At 43.8% G+C, this 22884-nt stretch overlaps 1 protein-coding gene across 1 annotated transcript in view; it reads right to left on the reverse strand.

The window, feature by feature from the left end:
• Positions 1-22884, reverse strand: part of CCDC120 (coiled-coil domain containing 120) — a 66272-nt gene that overhangs the window by 21444 nt on the left and 21944 nt on the right. The window contains 3 exon segments of the mRNA XM_073599785.1: positions 1437-1570; positions 3422-3494; positions 14128-14176. Coding sequence (XP_073455886.1) covers positions 1437-1570; positions 3422-3458 — 171 coding nt within the window. The 5' untranslated portion in view covers positions 3459-3494; positions 14128-14176.

Consider the following 22884-nt stretch of genomic DNA (forward strand, 5'->3'; position numbering starts at 1 on the left):
CATGAAAACAGAAAAATGGCAGCAGGTGTTCTGGACTGAGATAGATAGAGAAAAAAAAAAAAACCACACACAATATAAATATATATATATATATATATATATATATATATATATATATATATATATATATATATATATATATATATATATATATATATATATATATATATATATATATATATATATATATATACATATATATATATACATATATATACACACACACACACACACACCTATATATACACACACTTTTAAATACCGTATTTATCAGTGTATAACATGCACATTCATTTTAAGAGGGAAGTTTCAGGGGAAAAAAACGTACATTTTAAATAAGGAACATTGGAGCAAAATAGCAGTGCCCGTCTGCAGCCTCACCATTGCCATCAATGCAGCCTGATCAATGGCCACCTGCAGCCTCACAAGTGCCATCAATGCAGCCTCACCATTGCCATCAGTGCAGCCTGATCGATGCCCATCTGCAGCCTAGAGGGGACAGGGAGGTATGCGAGATGAGCGCCGACCGATTACATACAGTGAGAATCTCCTATGATAGACAGAACAGTGCTCCAATGGCTGCCCAGGAGACGGGACTTCCTATTATAGAGGCCACCATGTAAACAGGAGATTCTCACTGTATGTAATCTGATGGCGCTCGTCCCACCCCCCTCCCTGTCCCCTCCGAGGCAGCTAAAATTGAAGTATTGGCGTATAACATGCACACGGTATTTGCACCCTATTTTCATGGTGAAAAAGTGAGCGTTATACGCCAATAAATACAGTACTTGCCTTGATACTGTAACCCCATGCACAGCAACATTCAGCCTGGGCTCACACATATGCAATGCCTGAACCAGCGAGATTCCAGCTCCAGTTCCCACATTGCATCTCCCCCCCCCGCAGGCAGTTCACACTGCACTCTGCTAACTGCTGTAGGTGTCAATACAATGTCCATGACACCTCCAGTTCGGTTCACAGATGGCAGTGCAAACTGGATTCGGACATGAATCAGATCACATGTGTGTGAACACCCAGGCGATCCGATTCTAGTGTGGGATAAGAAAAGTCCCCGCAACCTTTTTGTGCAAATCCAATGCAAGTTCAGCCATACAATTGTATGGCTGAATTCACATAGCACAGACAATGCATGTGATCAGCACAGCAATGTGGGTGCGAATCACATGCGATGTCTGTGTTCACATATGTGTGAACCCAGGCTTAAACTAATAGACTGAGGGGCAGCACTCCGTTTTGAGCTCTCACTTTTAACACTGTGAACATGCTTACAAGTGGGGACAGCACAATAATGTATCTCATTAGTGTGACACTGATCATTCATATATATTTTTTTTTTTTTTTTTTAATTATGCAAAGATATTCCATGGCCCACTTCCTATAACAATACAGAATATGCAGCTTAAAATTGTACTTACGGCTTCCTGCAGACACAGCCTCCGCAGCTCATTCACTTTCTGACGCAGCGTCTCCTGTAGATCTCGCTGTTTGTCCGCGAGTTCAGAGATCAGATGAGCTCTCTGCTTGGAGGAGGTGTCAAAGGGGGCCCCACCTGGGAAGGGAGCAGCATGCACATAATCAAATGATGGCGTCAAGCTCTGCAAATTACACATCTCAGGGTTTCTGGAGACCCATCACTATCACTGATTGGTATTGTAGCAGAATATGGACTGAGGGAATGCATACCCTGCTACTACTTGTATGAATGCATACCCTGCTACATAATTGCTTTCTAGGTGATACCAGTATTCTGCTTTATATTGGGGGGATTGGGGCACCCAAGCAAGCGCGCTCCCGAGGCACAGCTCTGTGTGTCAATTCGCACACGGAGTCGCAGCTTGGCCCCACCCCCTTAGTCTCCTGATTGGTTTACTGGCTGTGATAGATAGCAGCGGGAGCCACTGCCAAAAGTCAATCTGGAGTGCGAGTCCATGGAGAGCCAAGTCTCATGGATATTGCTAGATCGAGAGGGGCCAAGGTAAGTATTAGGGAGGGGGGTTTGCAGACAGAATGTTTTTTACTTTGATGAATAGACTGCATCAAGGTAAAAAAAATCGTGTACCTTTAAAAACACCCCTTCCTCTTTGTTACAAAGAGAGGAAGTGTTTTGTAGCTCACAGTGGAAAGCTGATAATGCTGCTTGAGATAGCAGTTCAATGCACCAGAATTTACAGGAACATGAGAGTTCTGTCAAGATGAAAAGTTTTTTGTCTGTACATGTAGAAAACATACATGGCTGGAAAAAAGAAAACAAATGCAGACGCCACATCCAAGGACTGATAAGCTACAATATATTACATTTCTGTTCTTCAGTTTAGAGCAACCTTTTTCAACCGGGGTGCCTTGGAAAAATGCCTAAAAATTATATACAAGCGAGTGGATCAAGCCTGCCTTTTAGTGACACAAACCCACGGGTTTTCATTATGCACCATTACAACTTTATAGACATCGGCATCCTAACAACCAATGACGTCATCAGTTGATAAGCAGGATGTCTGTCAACTCCATAGCATCCTTGTTTGACCTTCCTCCGCCTCTCTCCTTCAGCACTAGTGTCACGTTAGCTGACTGATGGAGAGAAATTGAGAGAAAAGAGAAACATTGGACTACTAGTCAGTGCCAGTGTGCAAAAGTGTATTTGCTTTGGAAGAATAAATCACCTCTAACTTTGGATGTCCTAGGTGTGGATGTTGCTGCATTGTGTAAAGCTATTCGAATATTTTTTTACATTTTAGAATGGGGTGCCTCGAGACTGTCTATGATTTTTAAGGGTGTTTTGACTGAAGAAAGGTTGAGAAACACGGGTTTAGAGACACAATTTAAACAAGGTGCAGACCACTAAGGGACGTTCCAAAAGCACACAATCCAGATCCAACATATCCTGATCTGGCTTAGATTAGGGGGAATTCTGATTGTCTGCTATAGCTTAGCGACCTTTTTGTTTTTTAAGCCCACTAAACATGAATTACCGTATATAAAACTAGTGGTGGATAAATAGGTTCAGTGGCTGTAATGAAACTGGTCTTAAGAGTGTGCATGACTGTAGGAGGGACATTAAACTGCAAGTTGCTTTGGAGACACACACACACACACACACACACACACACATACATACATATATATATAAATAAATAAAGGGACCAGGTATCCATACTCTGCCATTATATTTACATATATTCCAAGGTAGCATACATTTCCACACAGCTTAGCAACAGATTTGAGCGAACCCACTTTTTTAAAAAGCTAGGGGGCACTTGGAAAAAAAGGAAGCGTAGTACACACAAAAGTTAAACTGGAGCCCACTTGCGTATATTCTGACTGAAGTGTAGCTCACACACGCATACAATCTAGACACATGCAACAAACACCAAACACAAAAACAGATAATGGTAGCTAATTTTACCTGTTGTGGAGATTCCGCAGGGGCCTTTCACCTCCATATTTATTATTTGGCTTCTAGGAGTGCTGATGGAAGCCTAGAGTGAGGAGACAGAGCAGTCAGGAACAACACTTGTAGGCAGGGAGACTTTGCATGGAATATTACAGTACACAGGGAGAAATGCAAAGTGTCATGGTGGATAAGTGTAACAAAAGCAAAGGAAAAAAAAAAAAAAAAAGGGAAGGAGCTCAGTACACCCTTAGAGTCTACAGGATTGCAGTACATTTGGATTACTTGCTTAAACCTTTCTTCGACCCACTTACAAAGCCCACTAAGCATGTTTTGGCAACACAAAGTGCATGCTGTGGTCTGACATGTCAATAAAGCTTATTTGAATTGAAAATGAGGCAAGAGGACTTTGGAGGGGATAAAAGAGGGTCGGAGGAAGGGGGGGGGGGGGGGGGGGGGGGGGCGACAGACGGACGACTTAGGCACCAATAAACTTCCAGTAAATTGACCCCCCTTCCCTGTCCAGGATGCCACATGTCTTCCCTGAAAAGTAATAATGGTGGCAAATCCAAAAAAGACATCTGGCTCCAGCTTTTGGGCTGGTTATACCATTCTAAGTATAGTAAGACATGGTTTTATATGTGTTAATGCATGTTGCTTTAAAGGAACCCATAAAGGGATTCTTAACGAGCGTTAATGTGCAAAAAAAAAAAAAAAAAAACACAGACCTGCGAAATTTCTGGGCAGCACAGCATGCAGAGAATTCACATTTGTGCACTGTAGTATGATGCAGCACTGGTCCATTTGTTAAAGCCCCAAATGTGGATTATGGTGCTGTTCAGAGGGAATGACAACGCACATATATTTCATGTTTTTTTTTTCACTGACATTAGCCATTTATGAACTTTCTCTGGACAATTGTTAAAAACTCTTCTTATATTTTCACAAAAAAAAGAAAAAAAACTTTAATATATATATAATTTTTTTTTTTCCTCTAAAAGGTGCCTTCTGATTGAGGTGTTGTTTTTAAGAGGCACATTTTAAACGCACGTTGTTTATTCTAATGATTGGCACCCCAACACACTAAACAAAATACACATGCGCTGCAGAACACCACAACACATGGTAATACACTAGTGCACACTGACTATTTAATGCAGTGCTGATTTTCGACAAGTTTACAGCCTATTTAAATGAATGGGCTGCCTAATTGCAAAATACATTAACATACCATGCATGTTATGAGATGCATTTGCAAATATGAATGGACAGCTACTAGGTTGCACATAGATGGTCAGCCACTGTCTCGTGTCTGTGGACACTTTTGCACACCTTCCAGCCAAGACTGGAAAGCATTTCATCCTACAATCCCTCTATGGAGCGCCAACGCGAATATCCCCTCTTACATGTATTGCTGCTATTACTATATATTGTAAAGAACTGGGTGGCATACAATGAAAAAAATGAACAATGTACTTTGAAAATTAACCTGATTATAGAAAGCCTAGCAGTGCAAATTTCCTGACGCACACAGCGTGATGGCAATTCAAGCGCTGATTGTGTTTGGAGATGCAGACACACTACAACAGGTGTTGAGATGCAAATGAACACAAAACAAAAACAGACTGAATAAAAAACACAAAATGGCCCAAAGCGACAAAAACAAAAACCTGTGTCTGTAGGCTAGAATAACGAATCCCAAAAATCAGTAACTTTAGTTTTTTTCTATTGTATTTTGTAATTTATAAAGGGAGAGGCCACTTAGAAGTGACATTTCAAATCATAGGTGAAGCCTCTCCCTTTTGTTTGAGGCTGTAGTGAGCCTGGCACCCTTTTCCATATCTGGTGGCCCTGGCTGAAAATCTTAAGATTTTGCACTCAGGTCTACTCTGATTCACTTGGTCCTGTCAACCACCTTAACACGTAACCCTTGGGGAGCCTTGTTGCAAAAGCCCATCCTGTCATTGTCAAGACCAGAGGATGCTGGTGAGGTTGGTCTTCCCGGCAGCACAGCAGACCATAGCTAAAGCCTGGCGCCAGCCATTTCTTCATTTTGCAGGAGGTTACACAGCACCTCATAGGCATTAATGGTGCATAAGAAGCTCATTTCCATCCTCCTAGATACCCACGCCAAGTTTCTGAAGGTTTGGGACTCTTGGATAAATTTCAAATGACCACTTGGGTCTGGATCACTACCTGGTCTTGATGACTTCCACCCCAGGCAAGCTTCCCTCTCTTCTTGGTGGTCTTCTCCCCCCTTTTTCATTTGCTCCTCTTTCTCTATTCCCTCCTTCTGGGTGTACAACTACATAGGCAACACTTTTTTCCTAATAGATTTGCGTTATGTTCCCCCACGGTATTAAATGAGCGCACTATTTGACATTTCCCTCGGTTGGAGAAGACGGAGTCTAGTTATGTAACCCTTTGTGCTTGTTCTTACGCCTTTGTCTTACATGCTGTAAATTTGTTACCTCTGCCTCTCGTTTTTATTGTACGCCCTCTACTTTTTTTTTCTTGTTGCTCTCAAACTCTTTGTAATGCAATTTATAGGTGAAGTCTGAAGTCAGGGGGGCCTTTGAGATTCCCTGCGCTCTCACTGCCAATTTAGAATTTTGGGAGTTAGGCCAGCCATAGACGGTGCAAATTTCTTTCCTGCAGCCACAGGTTGCAGGAAAGAAATTTGCATGATTCGCCCATCAACACGGACAGTGTTGACAGAGAAATTACTCCTGCTGAGCCATTGTGTTCACCTGGCGAGGAGTGGAAAAAGCGGTTCGCACTGAGAGAAGACAGCGATTATTGCTAGCCACTATACCAGCTGCTTGCAATAATCTCAAGTGAAACTGGCAGGCTGGTTGTACCCAAGCTGATCGATTGTCCAACTTGTACACGCAGCCTACCCATTAATGGTTTGAATCTCGGCCTTACTTGCCCCTCTGTTTACATTCTCTATATTAAAAGATAAATGAACCATGCAGCAGGCAGAGTGGGACCCACTGTACTGTCCATAGCAGGAGGGTAGATCTGGAAACTTGGCACAGAGTTCGCACTCCTTGGGAAATGGTAAAGCTGGCCATAGACCATTTTTTCATTCAGCCTGGCTGAAAAAAAACCTCACAACATATTCCTCCATCCACTGCTCCTGCCTAGGCATCATATTCTGACAGCAGGACCCACCAACTGGATGCCATTGCTGATCAACAAAAACTTTTAAAAGCATGTCCCTGGAATGAGCAGGGACAGCCACACACCGACCAAAATTTGGCTGGTCTCTGCTGAACCAGTCAAATTGTGATCAGCATATAGCCATCTTAAGAAGTGCTCTCCATTGTCAAAAACTGAAATATTCCACGATATGCAAACCCAACTCCCTAACACACGTCAGTATCCAACTGTGCACCTTTGATTTTTCCTACAAAGCTTATACAGCAGAACAGCAAGAGATTGACTCATGGAAGAAGTTTTTTTTTTCAGCCTGGTAAAAACCTTATCAATATAGAAGAGGAGCGACCACACACTATAACAAAACCTTATCCCTTTGCTCATATATCTGGCAGTTTGGGTAAAGCTGGCCATACACATTAAGATTTCTCTTATTCAGACCCATGGCCTGAACAACAGAATGACTTGTTTCCCCTAAACACTAAACAGCATGGATGGCTTGTGTATTCTGATAGCCAGCACTCATGGTGGTCAAAATACCAAAACAGTGACTCAATTCAAATTCAGTTTGTATATTGCCCGTTTAAATAAAGCCACTTCAATTTCTATTATTTGTCGCGTTACCCCCCTTATAAAAAAAAAATATACGACCAGAATCCAGAGAGTCGTCACATTAAAAAAGCTAAAATCAGGCAGTAGATAGGACAGACCTAATCAGTCTGCAGAACTTCAGGAGCTGCAAAGTGTTGTCACCCTCCAGCAACAAAGAACAGAAAAGGTGGGTGGATGACAAAAAGTGAAACAGAACTCCAGACTAAAGCCCCATACACACTATCAGATTTTCTGCTGAGTTTTTCCTTCAGATTTACCAAAACCATATAATATGAGGTCAAACCTTAGGACTTTCAGTGTGTATGCAATCAGGTAGGCCCTTGCACTACATGGTTTTGGTAAATCTGAAGGGGAAACTCAGCATAAAATCTGATAGTGTGTATGGGGCTTAAACATTTTCTCCGGCATTGGAAAGATTGAGGAAGGACTGGAAACTTGTTTTTTTTTTTTATTGCTGTCTGTATCCCCATTGGGGAGATTTTCCATCATTTCCTCTCCTCACAGACAACAGAAATGAGCAGAAATCTCCCCAAAGTGAAGGAAAATCTACCTCTGATAGCTACCAAAAGAATAAACGTCTTTATTGGAAGAATAGCTCCCAGCTTCTGCTCTGACAAGTGAAACATTATAGATTTCCCATCACTTTCAGTCCTGGTGACAATGGTCAACAGGAAAAAGTGGGCGAATCGCCCTAAGTTCGAGCCTTACTAGTCCCAAGCGCTTGTATTGAGATAAATTGCTGTCTAGTTCGAACTTTTTCCTACTCTAGTAGAGTAAAATACTTTAGAGTTAATTTATTATTTACATCTTTTAAAAAGATAAAAAAACAAGTTCCTATAAAGTCCTCAACTTGTGTATTTAGCTCTTTGGTTTCAGTTGCTCTGAAACCAAACCAACTCATTAAAAAGGTGAATCCATTGCTAGAAGGACCTATGACATCACTCAGGTCCTGTTCAACTTTACAGAGTTAATAAGCCTGCACACACATGAAGCAACATGCAGACTACACCCTCCGTCAGAATCCGGCCCGAATGACACAGGAAAGGTTACAGCTGAATCACATGTGGCAAGCTCGTCACATAGGCAAACACTGGGAGAAGGTATGTGACAAAAAAAGGGATTGGTACTAAGCCTCTAATGGCCAAATCACCATCCCGGGTGGTCAAAACATTAACCAAAATAGAAGAAAAAAGAATGTTCTGCACTGCCTCCCAAATTGAAGTGTCTTGTAAATCATTAACACAATGCATTCCTTGGTTTACACATCACAACCTACACCTTTATGTAAAACTATTTCTAAAATGTAACTCCTTCAGTTCATATTGAAAAGGTACTCTGTGTCCTTTTATCCAATCCATCAAGACTGCTGTAACATTTTCCAAGCGCCCTTATTGTATCTCACAAAAGTGAGTACACCCCTCACATTTTTGTAAATATTTTATCATAACTTGAACAGAATCATGTGACAACAATGAAGAAATGACACTTTGCTACAATGTAAAGTAGGGAGTGTACAGCTTGTAGAACCATGTCAATTTGCTGTCCCCTCAAAATAACTCAACACACAGCCATTAATGTCTAAACCACTGGCAACAAAAGTGAGTACACCCCTAAGTGAAAACGTCCAAGTTGGGCCCAATTAGCCATTTTCCCTCCCCAGTGTCATGTGACTCCTTAGTGTTACAAGGTCTCAGGTGTGAATGGGGAGCAGGTGGGGTAAATTTGGTGTTATCGCTCTCACTCTCTCATACTTGTCACTGGAAGCTCAACATGGCACCTCATGGCAAAGAACTCTGAAGAAAAGAATCGTTGTGCTATATAAAGATGGCCTAGGCTATAAGAAGTTTGCCAAGACCCTGAAACTGAGCTACAGCACGGTGGCCAAGACCATACAGCGGTTTAACAGGACAGGTTCCACTCAGAACAGGCCTCGTCATGGTTGACCAAAGAAGCTGAGTGCATGTGCTCAGCGTCATATCCAGAGGTTGTGTTTGGGAAATAGACGTATGAGTGCTGCCAGCATTGCTGCAGAGGTTGAAGGGGTGGGGGGTCAGCCTGTCAGTGCTCAGACCATACATCACACACTGCATCAAATTGGTCTGCAGGGCTGTGGTCCCAGAAGAAAGCCTCTTCTAAAGATGATGCACAAGAAAGCCTGCAAACGGTTTGCTGAAGACAAGTAGACTAAGGACATGGATTTCTAGAACCATGTCCTGTTGTCTGGTGAACCCAAGATAAACTTATTTGGTTCAGATGGTGTCAAGCATGTGTGGTGGCAACCAGGTGAGGAGTACAAAGACAAGTGTGTCTTGCCTATAGTCAAGCATGGTGGTGGGGGTGTCATGGACTGGGGCTGCATGAGTGCTGCTGGCACTGGGGAGCTACAGTTCATTAAGGGAACTATGAATGGCAACATGTACTGTGACATACTGAAGCAGAGCATGATCCCCTCCCTTTCGGAGACTGGGGCCGCAGTGCAGTATTCCAACATGATAAGAAGCCCAAACACACCTCCAAGATGACCACTGCCTTGCTAAAGAAGCTGAGGGTAAAGGTGATGGACTGGCCAAGCATGTCTGCAGACCTAAACCCTACTGAGCATCTGTGGGGCATCCTCAAACAGGAGGTGGAGGAATGCAAAGTCTCTAACATCCACCAGCTCTGTTAAGTCATGGAGGAGTGGAAGAGGACTCCAGTGGCAAACTGTGAAGCTCTGGTGAACTCCATGTCCAAGAGGGTTAAGGCAGTCCTGGAAAATAATGGTGGCCACACAAAATATTGACACTTTGGGCCCAATTTGGACATTTTTACTTAGGGGTGTACTCACTTTTGTTACCTGCGGTTTCAACATTAATGGCTGTGTGTTGAGTTATTTTGAGGGGACAGAAAATTTACACTGTTATACAAGTTGTACACTCACTACTGTACATTGTAGCAAAGTGTCATCGCATGAAAATATATAATAAAATATTTACAAAAATGTGAGGGGTGTACTCACTTTTGTGAGATACTGAAATATAATTATACACACACACACATACATACACATTATATATATATATATATATATATATATATATATATATATATATATATATATATATATATATATATATATATATATATATATATATATATATATATATATATACACATATACATATACACACACACACAACACAATACAATATATACAATACACTATATTACCAAAAGTATTGGTATGCCTGGACATTAATGGCATCCCAGTCTTAGTCCGTAGGGTTCAATATTGATTTGGCCCATTCTTTGCAGCTATAACAGCTTCAACTCTTCTGGGAAGGCTGTCCACAAGATTTAGGAGTGTGTCTATGGGAGTGTTTGACCATTCTTCTAGAAGCGCATTTTAGAGGTCGGGCACTGATGCTGGATGAGAAGGCCTGGCTCTGCGCTCTAATTCATCCCAAAGGTGTTCTATAGGATGGAGGTCAGTACTCTGTGAAGGTCAGTCAAGTTCCTCCACCCCAAACGCGCTCATCCATGTCTTAAGGTTCCCCCCTGTCAGAACACAATAGCTCAGCGGGGGAAGATGCTGTACTAGCATAGTTAGTACAGCGGCTCCTCCTGAGCTGTCAGGTTTTGTTTATCCCACTGTGTTGAATGGAAAAATAAATAAAACCTAGTAGTGTGTACCAGGCTTTAGACTGGATTCACACTATTGCACTGCAGTAATGCAAATGCAGTTTAATGTGTATTCCCACAATGCATGGGTATATGTGCATTGTGATACAGGGCCATTCATTATAAATAGAACGCTCAAGGCACATACAGTATATAGTAAGTAAAACCTCACATGTGCTAAAGAGCACCACAATGCACAGAGCAGAATACGCTTTGCCAAATGCTGGTATGTTGACAGCCTCTTCAAAAAGGAAATGGGCTGCCTTAACAAAATGCATATCAAAAGGATAGATGTGTATACTTGCCTATTGTGAGGGCGCTTCGGTCCGGTCACATGATCTCTCCAGCAGTCTGCTTTAGTGAAGAGGAGAGACTGCCGACATCGGCTGCAGAGCCTGGGCGTCGGATGATGTCACCCATAGGCTTACTATGGGGTATCTGTTTTTGGCTATCCCTCCTCTACACTGAAGCTGATCATGTGACCGAACCAGAGCACCCTTAGAAAAGGTAAGTATAGGCAGCTTTCCTTTAGAAGGTACAGTGGGGACGGAAAGTATTCAGACCCCCTTAAATTTTTCACTCTTTGTTATATTGCAGCCATTTGCTGAAATCATTTAAGTTAATTTTTTTTCCTCATTAATGTACATACAGCACCCCATATTGACAGGAAAAAAAAAAAAAACCCACAGAATATCACTGGGTCCTAAGTATTCAGACCCTTTGCTCAGTATTTAGTAGAAGCACCCTTTTGATCTAATACAGCCATGAGTCTTTTTGGGAAAGATGCAACAAGTTTTTCACACCTGGATTTGGGGATCCTCTCCAGTTCTGTCAGGTTGGATGGTAAACGTTGGTAGACAGCCATTTTTAGGTCTCTCCTGAGATGCTCAATTGGGTTTAAGTCAGGGCTCTGGCTGGGCCATTCAAGAACAGTCACGGAGTTGTTGTGAAGCTTAGGGTCATTGTCTTGCTGGACGGTAAACCTTCGGCCCAGTCTGAGGTCCTGAGCACTCTGGAGAAGGTTTTTGTCCAGGATATCCCTGTACTTGGCTGCATTCATCTTTTCCTCGATTGCAACCAGTCGTCCTGTCCCTGTAGCTGAAAAACACCCCCACAGCATGATGCGGTCACCACCATGCTTCACTGTTGGGACTGTATTGGACAGGTGAGGAGCAGTGCCTGGTTTTCTCCACACATACCGCTTAGAATTAAAGCCAAAAAGTTCTATCTTGGTCTCATCAGACCAGAGAATCTTATTTCTCACCATCTTTGAGTCCTTCAGGTGTTTTTTTAGCAACTTCCATGTGGGCTTTCATGTGTCTTGCACTGAGGAGAGGCTTCCGTCGGGCCACTTTGCCATAAAGCCACGACTGGTGGAGGGCTGCAGTGATGATTGACTTTCTACAACTTTGTCCCATCTCCCGACTGCATCTCTGGAGCTCAGCCACAGTGATCTTTGGGTTCTTCTTTACCTCTCTCACCAAGGCTCTTCTCCCCCGATAGCTCAGTTTGGCTGGACGGCCAGCTCTAGGAAGGGTTCTGGTCGTCCCAAATGTCTTCCATTTAAGGATTATGGAGGCCACTGTGCTCTTAGGAACCTTAAGTGCAGCAGAATTTTTTTGTAACCTTGGCCAGATCTGTGCCTTGCCACAATTCTGTCTCTGAGCTCTTCAGGCAGTTCCTTTGACCTCATGATTCTCATTTGCTCTGACATGCACTGTGAGCTGTAAGGTCTTATATAGACAGGTGTGTGGCTTTCCTACGCAAGTCCAATCAGTATAATCAAACACAGCTGGACTCAAAATGTGTTAGAACCATCTCAGGGATGATCAGAATGAGTGTCACAGTAAAGGGTCTGAATACTTAGGACCATGTGATATTTCAGTTTTTCTTTTTTAATAAATCTGCAAAAATGTCAACAATTCTGTGTTTTTCTGTCAATATGGGGTGCTGTGTGTACATTAATGAGGAAAAAAATGAACTTAAATGATTTCAGCAAATGGCTGCAATATAACAAAGAGTGAAAAATTTAAGGGGGTCTGAATACTTTCCATCCCCACTGCAGTTAGATTAGGGCTAAAGCCTAGTACACCACAGGACAAATGTTGGGCAACATCGGCCAGTTGAATAAAAACCCGCCGACAATCGGCTAATGTGTACGGCAGCCGGTCCAACAGAAACCAGGCGTTTGGCAGGCTTCTGTTATAAGGAGCATGCTGGAGAACCAGAAGCCCACCGGCTTCCAATCAGCGCTCTCAGCCAATGGCTGAGAGCACTGACCGGAGTGTTCTGGCCCCCCACCCCCACCCCCAATCAAATTGTTAGTACAGCGGCTCTGACCGGAGCTGTCAGTTTTTTTTTTCCCGTTCAACCCTGCCGGAAAAAAAAATGATATAGTAGTGTCTACAAGGCTTTAGAATGGGGGGGGGGGGGGGGGGGGAGGGGGCAGGATTAGGTATAGTTAGCATTTGACTGGAATTCTACTTTAAGCCTCAATCTCCCTGTAGCCATCATTAACTCTCCATAAAACCACAAGACTAATGCTGGCCATACACATACACAAAATTTTTTTACATTTAAAGACTGGACAAATGTCATTTGAAAATATCACTTGCTTGTTACATTCGATTTTAAAATGAATGCAACTTCCGAATAAAAACCACATACACTGTTCGAAATGTATCTGTTCCATGGTAAATGTTTCCATCCCGCTCCATTGAATTCTCTTCACTGTAGTCAAAAACGACCGTCGATGCCACCCCATTTACAGTTTGGAAATGGAAGGCACATTCTGAAAATTACAATTTAAAACAAAAACCTATACGTGTACGGCCAGCATAACCCTCACACCAAACCAGCCTATAATTCCAGCACTAACCTGTGTCTTTAAACCTAGCCATACACTAAGATTTCTCTTGTTCAGCCCCACGTGGATGGAGGAATCTCCCCTGGAAGTTATTGTATTCTGACAGATGACATCATTGTCTGTCAGAATACCCAATTAACAACTGTATCAGATTGGAAGCAGCCGCTGTTTGGCCAACAATGGCTGTTTTGATTTTCAGATCGAAGGAGGATGTGCAGGCAGGGCCACCAACAGCTCAAATTTTGAACAGCTCATGGAGAACCGGCCGAAATTCAGTCCGTGTATGGCCAAGCTTTACTCTCAAACCAACCCTTCCTGTAACCCTCACACCGACTCAAACAGCTTAGAATAAAAGTGACAGGGACAAGTGGGATCTGGGAAAAAAGTGAGACATTTGTCAACTATCAATATAGTACTTTACCTTGTGCGTTTCAACAGACAGCCATTCACATCACGCCAGCACCCCGAACCTGCAACCAGGGAAGAAAAGAGAAAACATAAGTAACTCTTATGCTCTCATACGCCTGTATTCTGTACTCCTGTTTACAATAGCACTGCTGTATACACAAGCAGCACACAGCTATTCAAGTCAGTAACAGGGCATATGCTGCACCTGTTCTGTCTGGGCAGAAGAAATATGGCTGTAATTATGTTGTATGGGCTCAGCCAGCCTGTGTGCAAGAGCCCTAATACAAACTTTATCAATATGCACAGTAGAGTAATGTATACAAACACTGTACTAAGGCTAGGTTCACACCAGTGTTGAATGGCTATTATAGTGCAGTCCCACTGCATAACAAGGCAAAATACCTTGTCACCCCATCTGCCTGGTTCACACCACTGGACCAAAGAAAAATCCCCCCCTTAGTGGGACTTTAATAGACCCCCAACTCTTAAGATAAAAAATATGTTTTTAATTATATACAATAAAAAGACATGAGAATGTCTACAACATACAAAAATACATTCCATACAGAAACAGAACAGAAAATATACAGATGAAAATGATCATGTTATATGTACTCTCCTAGGGGTGATGTACCCCGATACCGGACGCGTTTCCAGTATTCTGATACCTTCATCAGGGGATAGAGATTTGAAGATGTTTTACAAATGTATAAATTCCAATGGAATGATTCTGTGTTCAGGCAGCACTCAGGACACCAAGGTCAAATAAAGTATTTCATGGACCCCAGACGCTAATAATGGAAAAGTTGTAAATGTACTAGGTTTCCAGCATCAATGTATATTGAGCGAATCTACTTGGGGCAGACGATCCTTAGAGCAAGAACTCCAGCTGAAATAAGTTTGCCTTTTCTCGATTGTACTATAGATAAGCAGGAAAGGGTTAGAACCTTTGTCCGGCTTTGCTGTCTGTGAGCACGCTAGGGAGACTCCCCCTCACATCCTGTTCCAGAGCCACCCAGAACACCAATGTAAGCTGCACTTCCTGTTTACTGTCTCTGGACTGCATTCTCATTATACGCTCTAGAAAAATCCACCTTGGCTTGTTCAATGCCAAGCTGCCTAGTGGATTCGCCAAAGTAATATAATAGTGGTGCACCCAAATTAAACCTCTGGTACTGAAAATGCAGGATGCACTTGGCCGAATTTTGCACTCCAGGCAACGGGACGCAGTTTTGCACTCCAGGCAACAGGACGCAGTTTTGCACTCCAGGCAACAGGACGCAGTTTTGCACTCCAGGCAACAGGACGCAGTTTTGCACTCCAGGCAACAGGACGCAGTTTTGCACTCCAGGCAACAGGACGCAGTTTTGCACTCCAGGCAACAGGACGCAGTTTTGCACTCCAGGCAACAGGACGCAGTTTTGCACTCCAGGCAACAGGACGCAGTTTTGCACTCCAGGCAACAGGACGCAGTTTTGCACTCCAGGCAACAGGACGCAGTTTTGCACTCCAGGCAACAGGACGCAGTTTTGCACTCCAGGCAACAGGACGCAGTTTTGCACTCCAGGCAACAGGACGCAGTTTTGCACTCCAGGCAACAGGACGCAGTTTTGCACTCCAGGCAACAGGACGCAGTTTTGCACTCCAGGCAACAGGACGCAGTTTTGCACTCCAGGCAACAGGACGCAGCATGCCACTATCTGCACCTTTTTTTTTCCTCCATCGGCAAAACGCAGATAACCCGATTTTTGTCCAATAATTTTCCATGGCCAATAGATTAGTGCATCCCTAGTATATAAGAAAGAAAAGCCCAGGGGAGAGATGGGGAAAGGGAAAAAATTAAATGCTAAGTGTCGTTGCAACAGCAAGAGAGGGCAAGAATCCCTAACAGGGACAACAACAAAAGCTGACAGAAGCTCCAACTTTACCACATTCTCTCCAAATCTAGACAAAAATAAAGTGCTGCCATCGATGATTACACTTGGCAAGGTAAGCTGGGCACTGCAGTGTGACGATCTTGCCACCCTTAGGAGATGAAGAAGGTGGAGCAAAACTGTAAATCTATCAGTCAAGCAGCAGAAATATTCCTGGAAATAATTTTACGGTGTTAGCAATTGTGCAAGTACACCACACTGCAATTATTCTGTCTGTCCCTTGCTGCTACAGATTATCCTGGCCATGTTCTTACAGGGTAACTAAGGGGTGCCCAGTCACATGGCTCAGTACACGCTGTGCCCGGGTTCTTGCACAACATGCCATAATGTTATTAAAAGGACCAGATTGGTGATTCACCAGGGCAGGGCTCTGCAGGGGGGATGGCTGAGAGCTTCCAAGTCCAAACAAGAGCCTGCACGGTCGGCCCTGGCCACTGAGGTGATGTCAGCGGTGTAATTACACAATTATCATCCTTACACTCCCCGCCTGCCTGCTAATATAACTCTCCGAACACACCTAGCTCATCAAAACAGTCAGCTCTACTGTCCTCCCATCTACCAAAGTTCTCAGAACATCTTCGATGATCAACACTCCACGTGTTTACTGCCCTTCTCTATTTATAGATTACTTCCCCATTCATATCTGGAGGACAGTGTACCAGGGCAAGGGTATAGTGCATTATCACAGAGAGCACACATTGACTTATTGCTGCAATTTGCACCTTTGCCAATTTTTTTTTTTTTACTTGCTTGGCGTTCCATATTCTATGCCTGTGGTCTCCAAACTATGGCCCTTTGCTTGCCTTTACCTGGCCCCTGGGGCACTAATTCCCTCCAACTGACACCAGTAATGAGGCACCAATCTTTCCACTGACATCAACAGTGGGGTACAATTCCTCCCACTGACACCACTGGTGGCGTACTTCTCCTCCCACTGACACCACTGACGGTGTACTTCTCCTCCCACTGACACCAACGCAATGATGGGGCACTATTCATTCTGCTGACACCAATGATGGGACGCTATTCCTCCTCTTACTAACCAGAGGCACTAGGTCATTTATTTTACTCTTTGATCAAGACTAAGGCACGGTTTTCTCTCTGTGATGTTGGGACATTTTCTACTCCCACTGACCACAGTCCGGCCCCCCTAAAGTTTGATAAACAGTAAACTGGTCCGTTGTGTAGAAAGTTTGGAGATCACTGTTCTATGCTATATATAGATTTGTGGAGGACCCCTTTACCAGTGTCTCTAGACATAGGAGAATATTCAAGTAAGGTCTAGATGAGGGAGCAAGTGTATGTCTAAATTCTCCCCAAAAATTCCTCTATATTAGGAGCTAATCATAGGGATGGATACTCCTGGGGCGTTCAATATTATCTCCTAGGACAAGCTGTTGCCCAAGAGCTGTCTGCTGCATACATGAACAACGATATATAGTAATAGTAAGTGATATTACTAGTAATAGGCACTACTCCATACTCTTACTACTAGACCTCTCTGCGGCCCTTGATATGGTTGACTACTTGCTCCTTCTCAATAAACTCCACTCCCTTGGCCACCAAGATTCTGCTCTTATTCTGGTTCTCTTCCTACCTATCACAGCGCTACCTCAGGGTTACCTACAACACTGTCTACTCCTCTCCACTTCCTCTTTTTGTAGGGGTCCCCCAAGGCTCTGTTCTTGGACCCCTTCTCTTCTCTGCTGACACCTCCTCCATTGGTCACTTGATAACTTCCCACAGCTTCCAATATAATCTCTACGCCGATGACACCCAAATACATCTCTCTACTCCTCACCTCACTTCTTCAGTCTCCTCTCAAATTACTAACTTACATATCAGCATGGATGTTGCACCACTTCCTTAAACTAAATCTCTCTAAAAATGAGCGGATGATAATCCCCCCACCCGTGCCCCCCTCCATGACTTCCATCAAAGTCAATAATGCAACCATTAATCCCTCCCCTCCCGCCATGGTACTAGGTGTAATCCTAGACTCTATATAGATGTAGACAAAAAAGATATTCTTCGGTGCTCGTGCTGGTGGTTTTAGTACAAAATAGTAGCATTTTCAAATGATATCATATATTATGTGAAGAGAACATGCTTGTCCCGCTGCCTGAACTTAAATGAATGAATAAATGAATACAACGAAAATTACTACATGTTCATAAAAACAGGTTACAATATTCTCATATGATAAAATAGTGGAAATGATTAAAAACCCATGCAAGAGTATAGGCTGAATCAATGGTTAACGTGTTTCGAGGGGATTCCTCTTCATCAGAGCCTTGGAAGACACAAAATAGTCTGTATCATGTGGTGGCTTTATATAGAGAGGATGACTGTGTGGGATGTGTCACATGACAGATGGTGGATTATCCTCTGTTCTAGTTGTGTTCCCATCCACATCACAACGCTCTTGGTTCCGTATGGTATGTGCGGTAATTGTAGTTCATTAATTAGTTGTTAATGTTGGTCATCCCGGCTGGAGACCATCATAGGGTCACATTCAGCACACTATGGGACTCTGACAGGAGGATCAGCGATCTGACAGGAGGATCGTAATGGTCAGCCAACGATCGATCCAGACCTGTAGCCATTTTATACAAGCTGCTACTCCTTCACCAGTCGGTGAGCAGGTCCAGATGACCAACATTAACAACTAATGAACTACAATTACCGTACATACCATACAGAACCGTTGATTCAGCCATTGATTCAGCCTATACCATTGCATGGGTTTTTTTAATCATTTTAGGGCTGAAACAACTAAATCGATTAATCGACAACTAATCGATTATGAAATTAATTACTATTTTCATAAATCGATTAATCGGCCAGTAAAAGAAAGCTAAAATTAGCCCTATATAGTACACAAAGAGCAAATAATCTCTACTGTAAATATTACTTTCACTGTTGCACAGTAAAAAAAATGAATTTTTTATTTTTTTTTTAACTCCATTATGTTACTAAATGTCTTAGCCCTGGTTCCCACCCATGTGTTTTTTTGGTGCTTTTTGCAGAAACGCACTACAGTTCATTTAACGTTCACATCTATGCTTTTTAACGTTCACATCTATGCTGTGTATTTGGAAAGGGTCAAGGACCTTTTTCAATGCAAAACGGTACTTTTTTGGTTCAATATACTTCAATGGAAAAGCTGCAGAAAAGCATGTAATATTACAGTTCTGTTTGAAAATCTGCAAAACAGTCTAGAATTTTTTTTTTAATAAAAAAAATTTATCTGAGTCCAGATTCAACCTCTAATAGTATATAGAGTATATCTCTTCTGTCTGTTATTTTCAGAGAGGATTAAAGATTTTACTCCCTAACCATATAGTTGGTTATCTATATTTAACCCTGCGTATAAAGATATTTAGGAATAAATTGCCTTTTTTTAAACTTTACATATTAACTAAATTATATACCACACTTTTTTTTAAGGTTATTAACCGATTAATCGAAACAATAATTGGCCAACTAATCGATTATGAAAATAATCGTTAGTTGCAGCCCTAAATCATTTCCACTATTTTATCAACTGAGAATATTGTAACCTGTTTTTATGAACACGTAGTAATTTTCGTTGCATTCATTTATTTGTTTAGAATAAACTTTATTTATCAACTTGATTCATGCATTAGGTCACGCGCCTCTTTTCTTCCTCATCACCCAATCCTAGACTCTGACCTGTCCTTTCAGCCCAAAACCCAATAGTTTTTAAAAGCTAGTAGACTTCACCTCCATAACATCTCTAAAATTCACCTCTTTTTAACTAATGAAACCACCAAGCTACTCATTCACTCCCTTGTTATCTCTCGCCTTGACTATTGCAACTCCCTTCTCATAGGCCTACCTCTCCATAGGCTATCCCCTCTTCAGTCTATCGTGAATACTGCTGCAAAACTCATCTACCTTACCAGCCATTCAGTGTCTGCTATCCCTCTCAGTAGAGCTGCACAATTAATCGTTAAAAAATCGTGATCTCGATTCAACCCCCCTGATGATCTCTATTGCGGAGTTTGCCGATTCTTTCATATAACAAGTGGAGAGACTTATCTGCTCACTCAGCTGTAAGGCTGGGTTCACACTGGTGCGACACGACAGCCGTCCTACTTTGGATCCGACTTTGCCCTGCGACATAAAGCCGGCATGTGTCCGACTTTCAATGAACGGGGATCCGACTTGGATCCCCGCCAATGCCCGGCATTGTTTGGTATTAGGGGGAATTCCGCGCCAAATTTTAAATAAAAAACCGGCATGGGTTCCCCCTCCAAGAGCATACCAGGCCCTTGGGTCTGGTATGGACCTTGAGGGGAACCCCCTACGCCGAAAAAACGGCATGGGGGGGGGGGGTCGCCCCCAATCCATACCAGACCCTTATCCGAGCACGCAGCCCGGCCGGACAGGAATGGGGGTGGGGACGAGCGAGCGCCCCCCCCCCCCTCCTGAACCGTACCAGGCCGCATGCCCTCAACATGGGGGGTGGTGCCTTGGGGGAGGGGGCGCGCTGCGGCCCCCTCACCCCAAAGCACCTTGTCCCCATGTTGATGAGGACAAGGGCCTCTTCCCGACAACCCTGGCCGTTGGTTGTCGGGGTCTGCGGGCGGGGGCTTATCGGAATCCGGGAGCCCCCTTTAATAGGGGGGCCCCCAGATCCCGGCCCCCCACCCTATGTGAATGAGTATGGGGTACATCGTACCCCTACCCATTCACCTAGGGAAAAAGTGTCAATTAAAAAAAAACACTACACAGATTTTTAAAGTAATTTATTAGACAGCTCCGGGGGTCTTCTTCCGACTTCGGGGGTCTCTCCGGTTCTTCTCCGCGCTCTCCGGACCTTCTGCCGGGCTCCTCCGCTATTTTCTGCTCTTTTGCTATAGCGGAGGAGCCCGGTCTGCTGCCTTCTTCTCTTCGGGGGTCTCTCCGGTTCTTCTCCGGACCTTCTGCCGGGCTCCTCCGCTCTTTCTCTCTCTTCATACTCATTCACATAGGGTGGGGGGCCGGGATCTGGAGGCTCCCGGATTCCGATAAGCCCCCGCCCGCAGACCCCGACAACCAACTGCCAGGGTTGTCGGGAAGAGGCCCTTGTCCTCATCAACATGGGGACAAGGTGCTTTGGGGTGGGGGGGCCGCAGCGCGCCCCCTCCCCCAAGGCACCACCCCCCATGTTGAGGGCATGCGGCCTGGTACGGTTCAGGAGGGGGGGGGGGGGCGCTCGCTCGTCCCCCCCCCATTCCTGTCCGGCCGGGCTGCGTGCTCGGATAAGGGTCTGGTATGGATTGGGGGCGACCCCCCACGCCGTTTTTTCGGCGTAGGGGGTTCCCCTCAAGGTCCATACCAGACCCAAGGGCCTGGTATGCTCCTGGAGGGGGAACCCATGCCGGTTTTTTATTTAAAATTTTGCGCGGAGTTCCCCCTCAAGAACATATGAGCACAAGTCGCGTGCCGAAGTCGGATCATGCAAGACGGCAATCCGACTTTGATCCGACTTCAATGATAGTCAATAGGCTGAAGTAGGATCAAAGTCGGACCAAAGTAGTACAGGGAGCATTTCTAAAGTCGGAACGACTTGTGTCTTACCAGTTAGGACGGCTCCCATAGGGAAACATTAAATTTCACACGTCATGCGACATGAGCTCCCAATGTCGGAGCGTTTGTCGGACCAGTGTGAACCCAGCCTAAAAAGAAAACATCCGGGCAGTCTGCCAAGTTTTTAACATGAAACACTGTAACTAACTCTTCCTTCTTAGACCAAAGGGATAAACTTCTGTGTGTAAGGCCTCTTTCACACGAGGGATCCGTATGTCCGTTTTTCATCCTTCCGTTTTCGGATGAAAAACGGACATACATTCATCCCTATGGAGCGTCGGATGTCAGCGGTGACATGTCCGCTGACATCCGACCCCGCTCCGATCCGAAAAGTGTAATGGAGGAAAAACCTACTTTTCCATCCGTTTTCGGATCGGATCGGATGACGACGGACACTACGGACCGTCATCATCCGATCCCCCCATAGGGGAGAGCGGCGCTCTGACAGGTTCGTCGCTGCACAGCGTGCAGCGATGCACCTGTCATCTTCCTGCTCAGCGGGGATCGGCGGAGCGATCCCCGCTGAGCAAGCGGATGTTCACGGGGCGGATCATGACTGATCTGCCCCGTGTGAAAGAGGCCTAAAGAAAAAATCCAGGCAGTCTACCAAGTTTTTAACAATGTGTAAATGCAGGAAGTTTAACCACTTAAAGTCTAAATCTTTTTCTGACCCTTGTTTCTTAAGTTAAAATCAATATTTTTTGCTAGAAAATTACTTGGAAACCCCAAACATTATATATATTTTAGCAGAGACCCTAGGAAATAAAATATCAATTGATGCAATATTTTATGTCACACTGCATTTGCCCAGCGGTCTTTCAAACGCAATATTTTGTAGAAAAAATACACTTCAATGAATAAAAAAACCCCAAAAAACTAAAAACAGTAAAGTTAGCCCATTTTTTTGTTTGTTTTAACGTGAAAGATGATGTTACGCCGCGAGAATCGTGATCCATCTTCTAAGCAAAAAAATTGTGATCCTCATTTTAGCCAGAATCATGCAGCTCTATCTCTCAGCCAATCCTTACACTGGCTTCCGATTGCCCAGTGAATTACATTCAAAATACTAACAACATACAAATCCATTCACAACTCTGCCCCAACTACATCATCAATCTTGTCTCCAAATATCACCCAAACCGTCCACTCCGCTCCTCTCAAGACCTCCTGCTCTCGAGCTCCCTTGTCTCCTCCTCCCATGCTCATTCTCCAGAGCCTCTCCCAACCTCTGGAACACT

Source organism: Aquarana catesbeiana, linkage group LG09, assembly GCF_042186555.1.
Source record: "Aquarana catesbeiana isolate 2022-GZ linkage group LG09, ASM4218655v1, whole genome shotgun sequence".
Classification (NCBI taxonomy): Eukaryota; Metazoa; Chordata; class Amphibia; order Anura; family Ranidae; genus Aquarana; species Aquarana catesbeiana.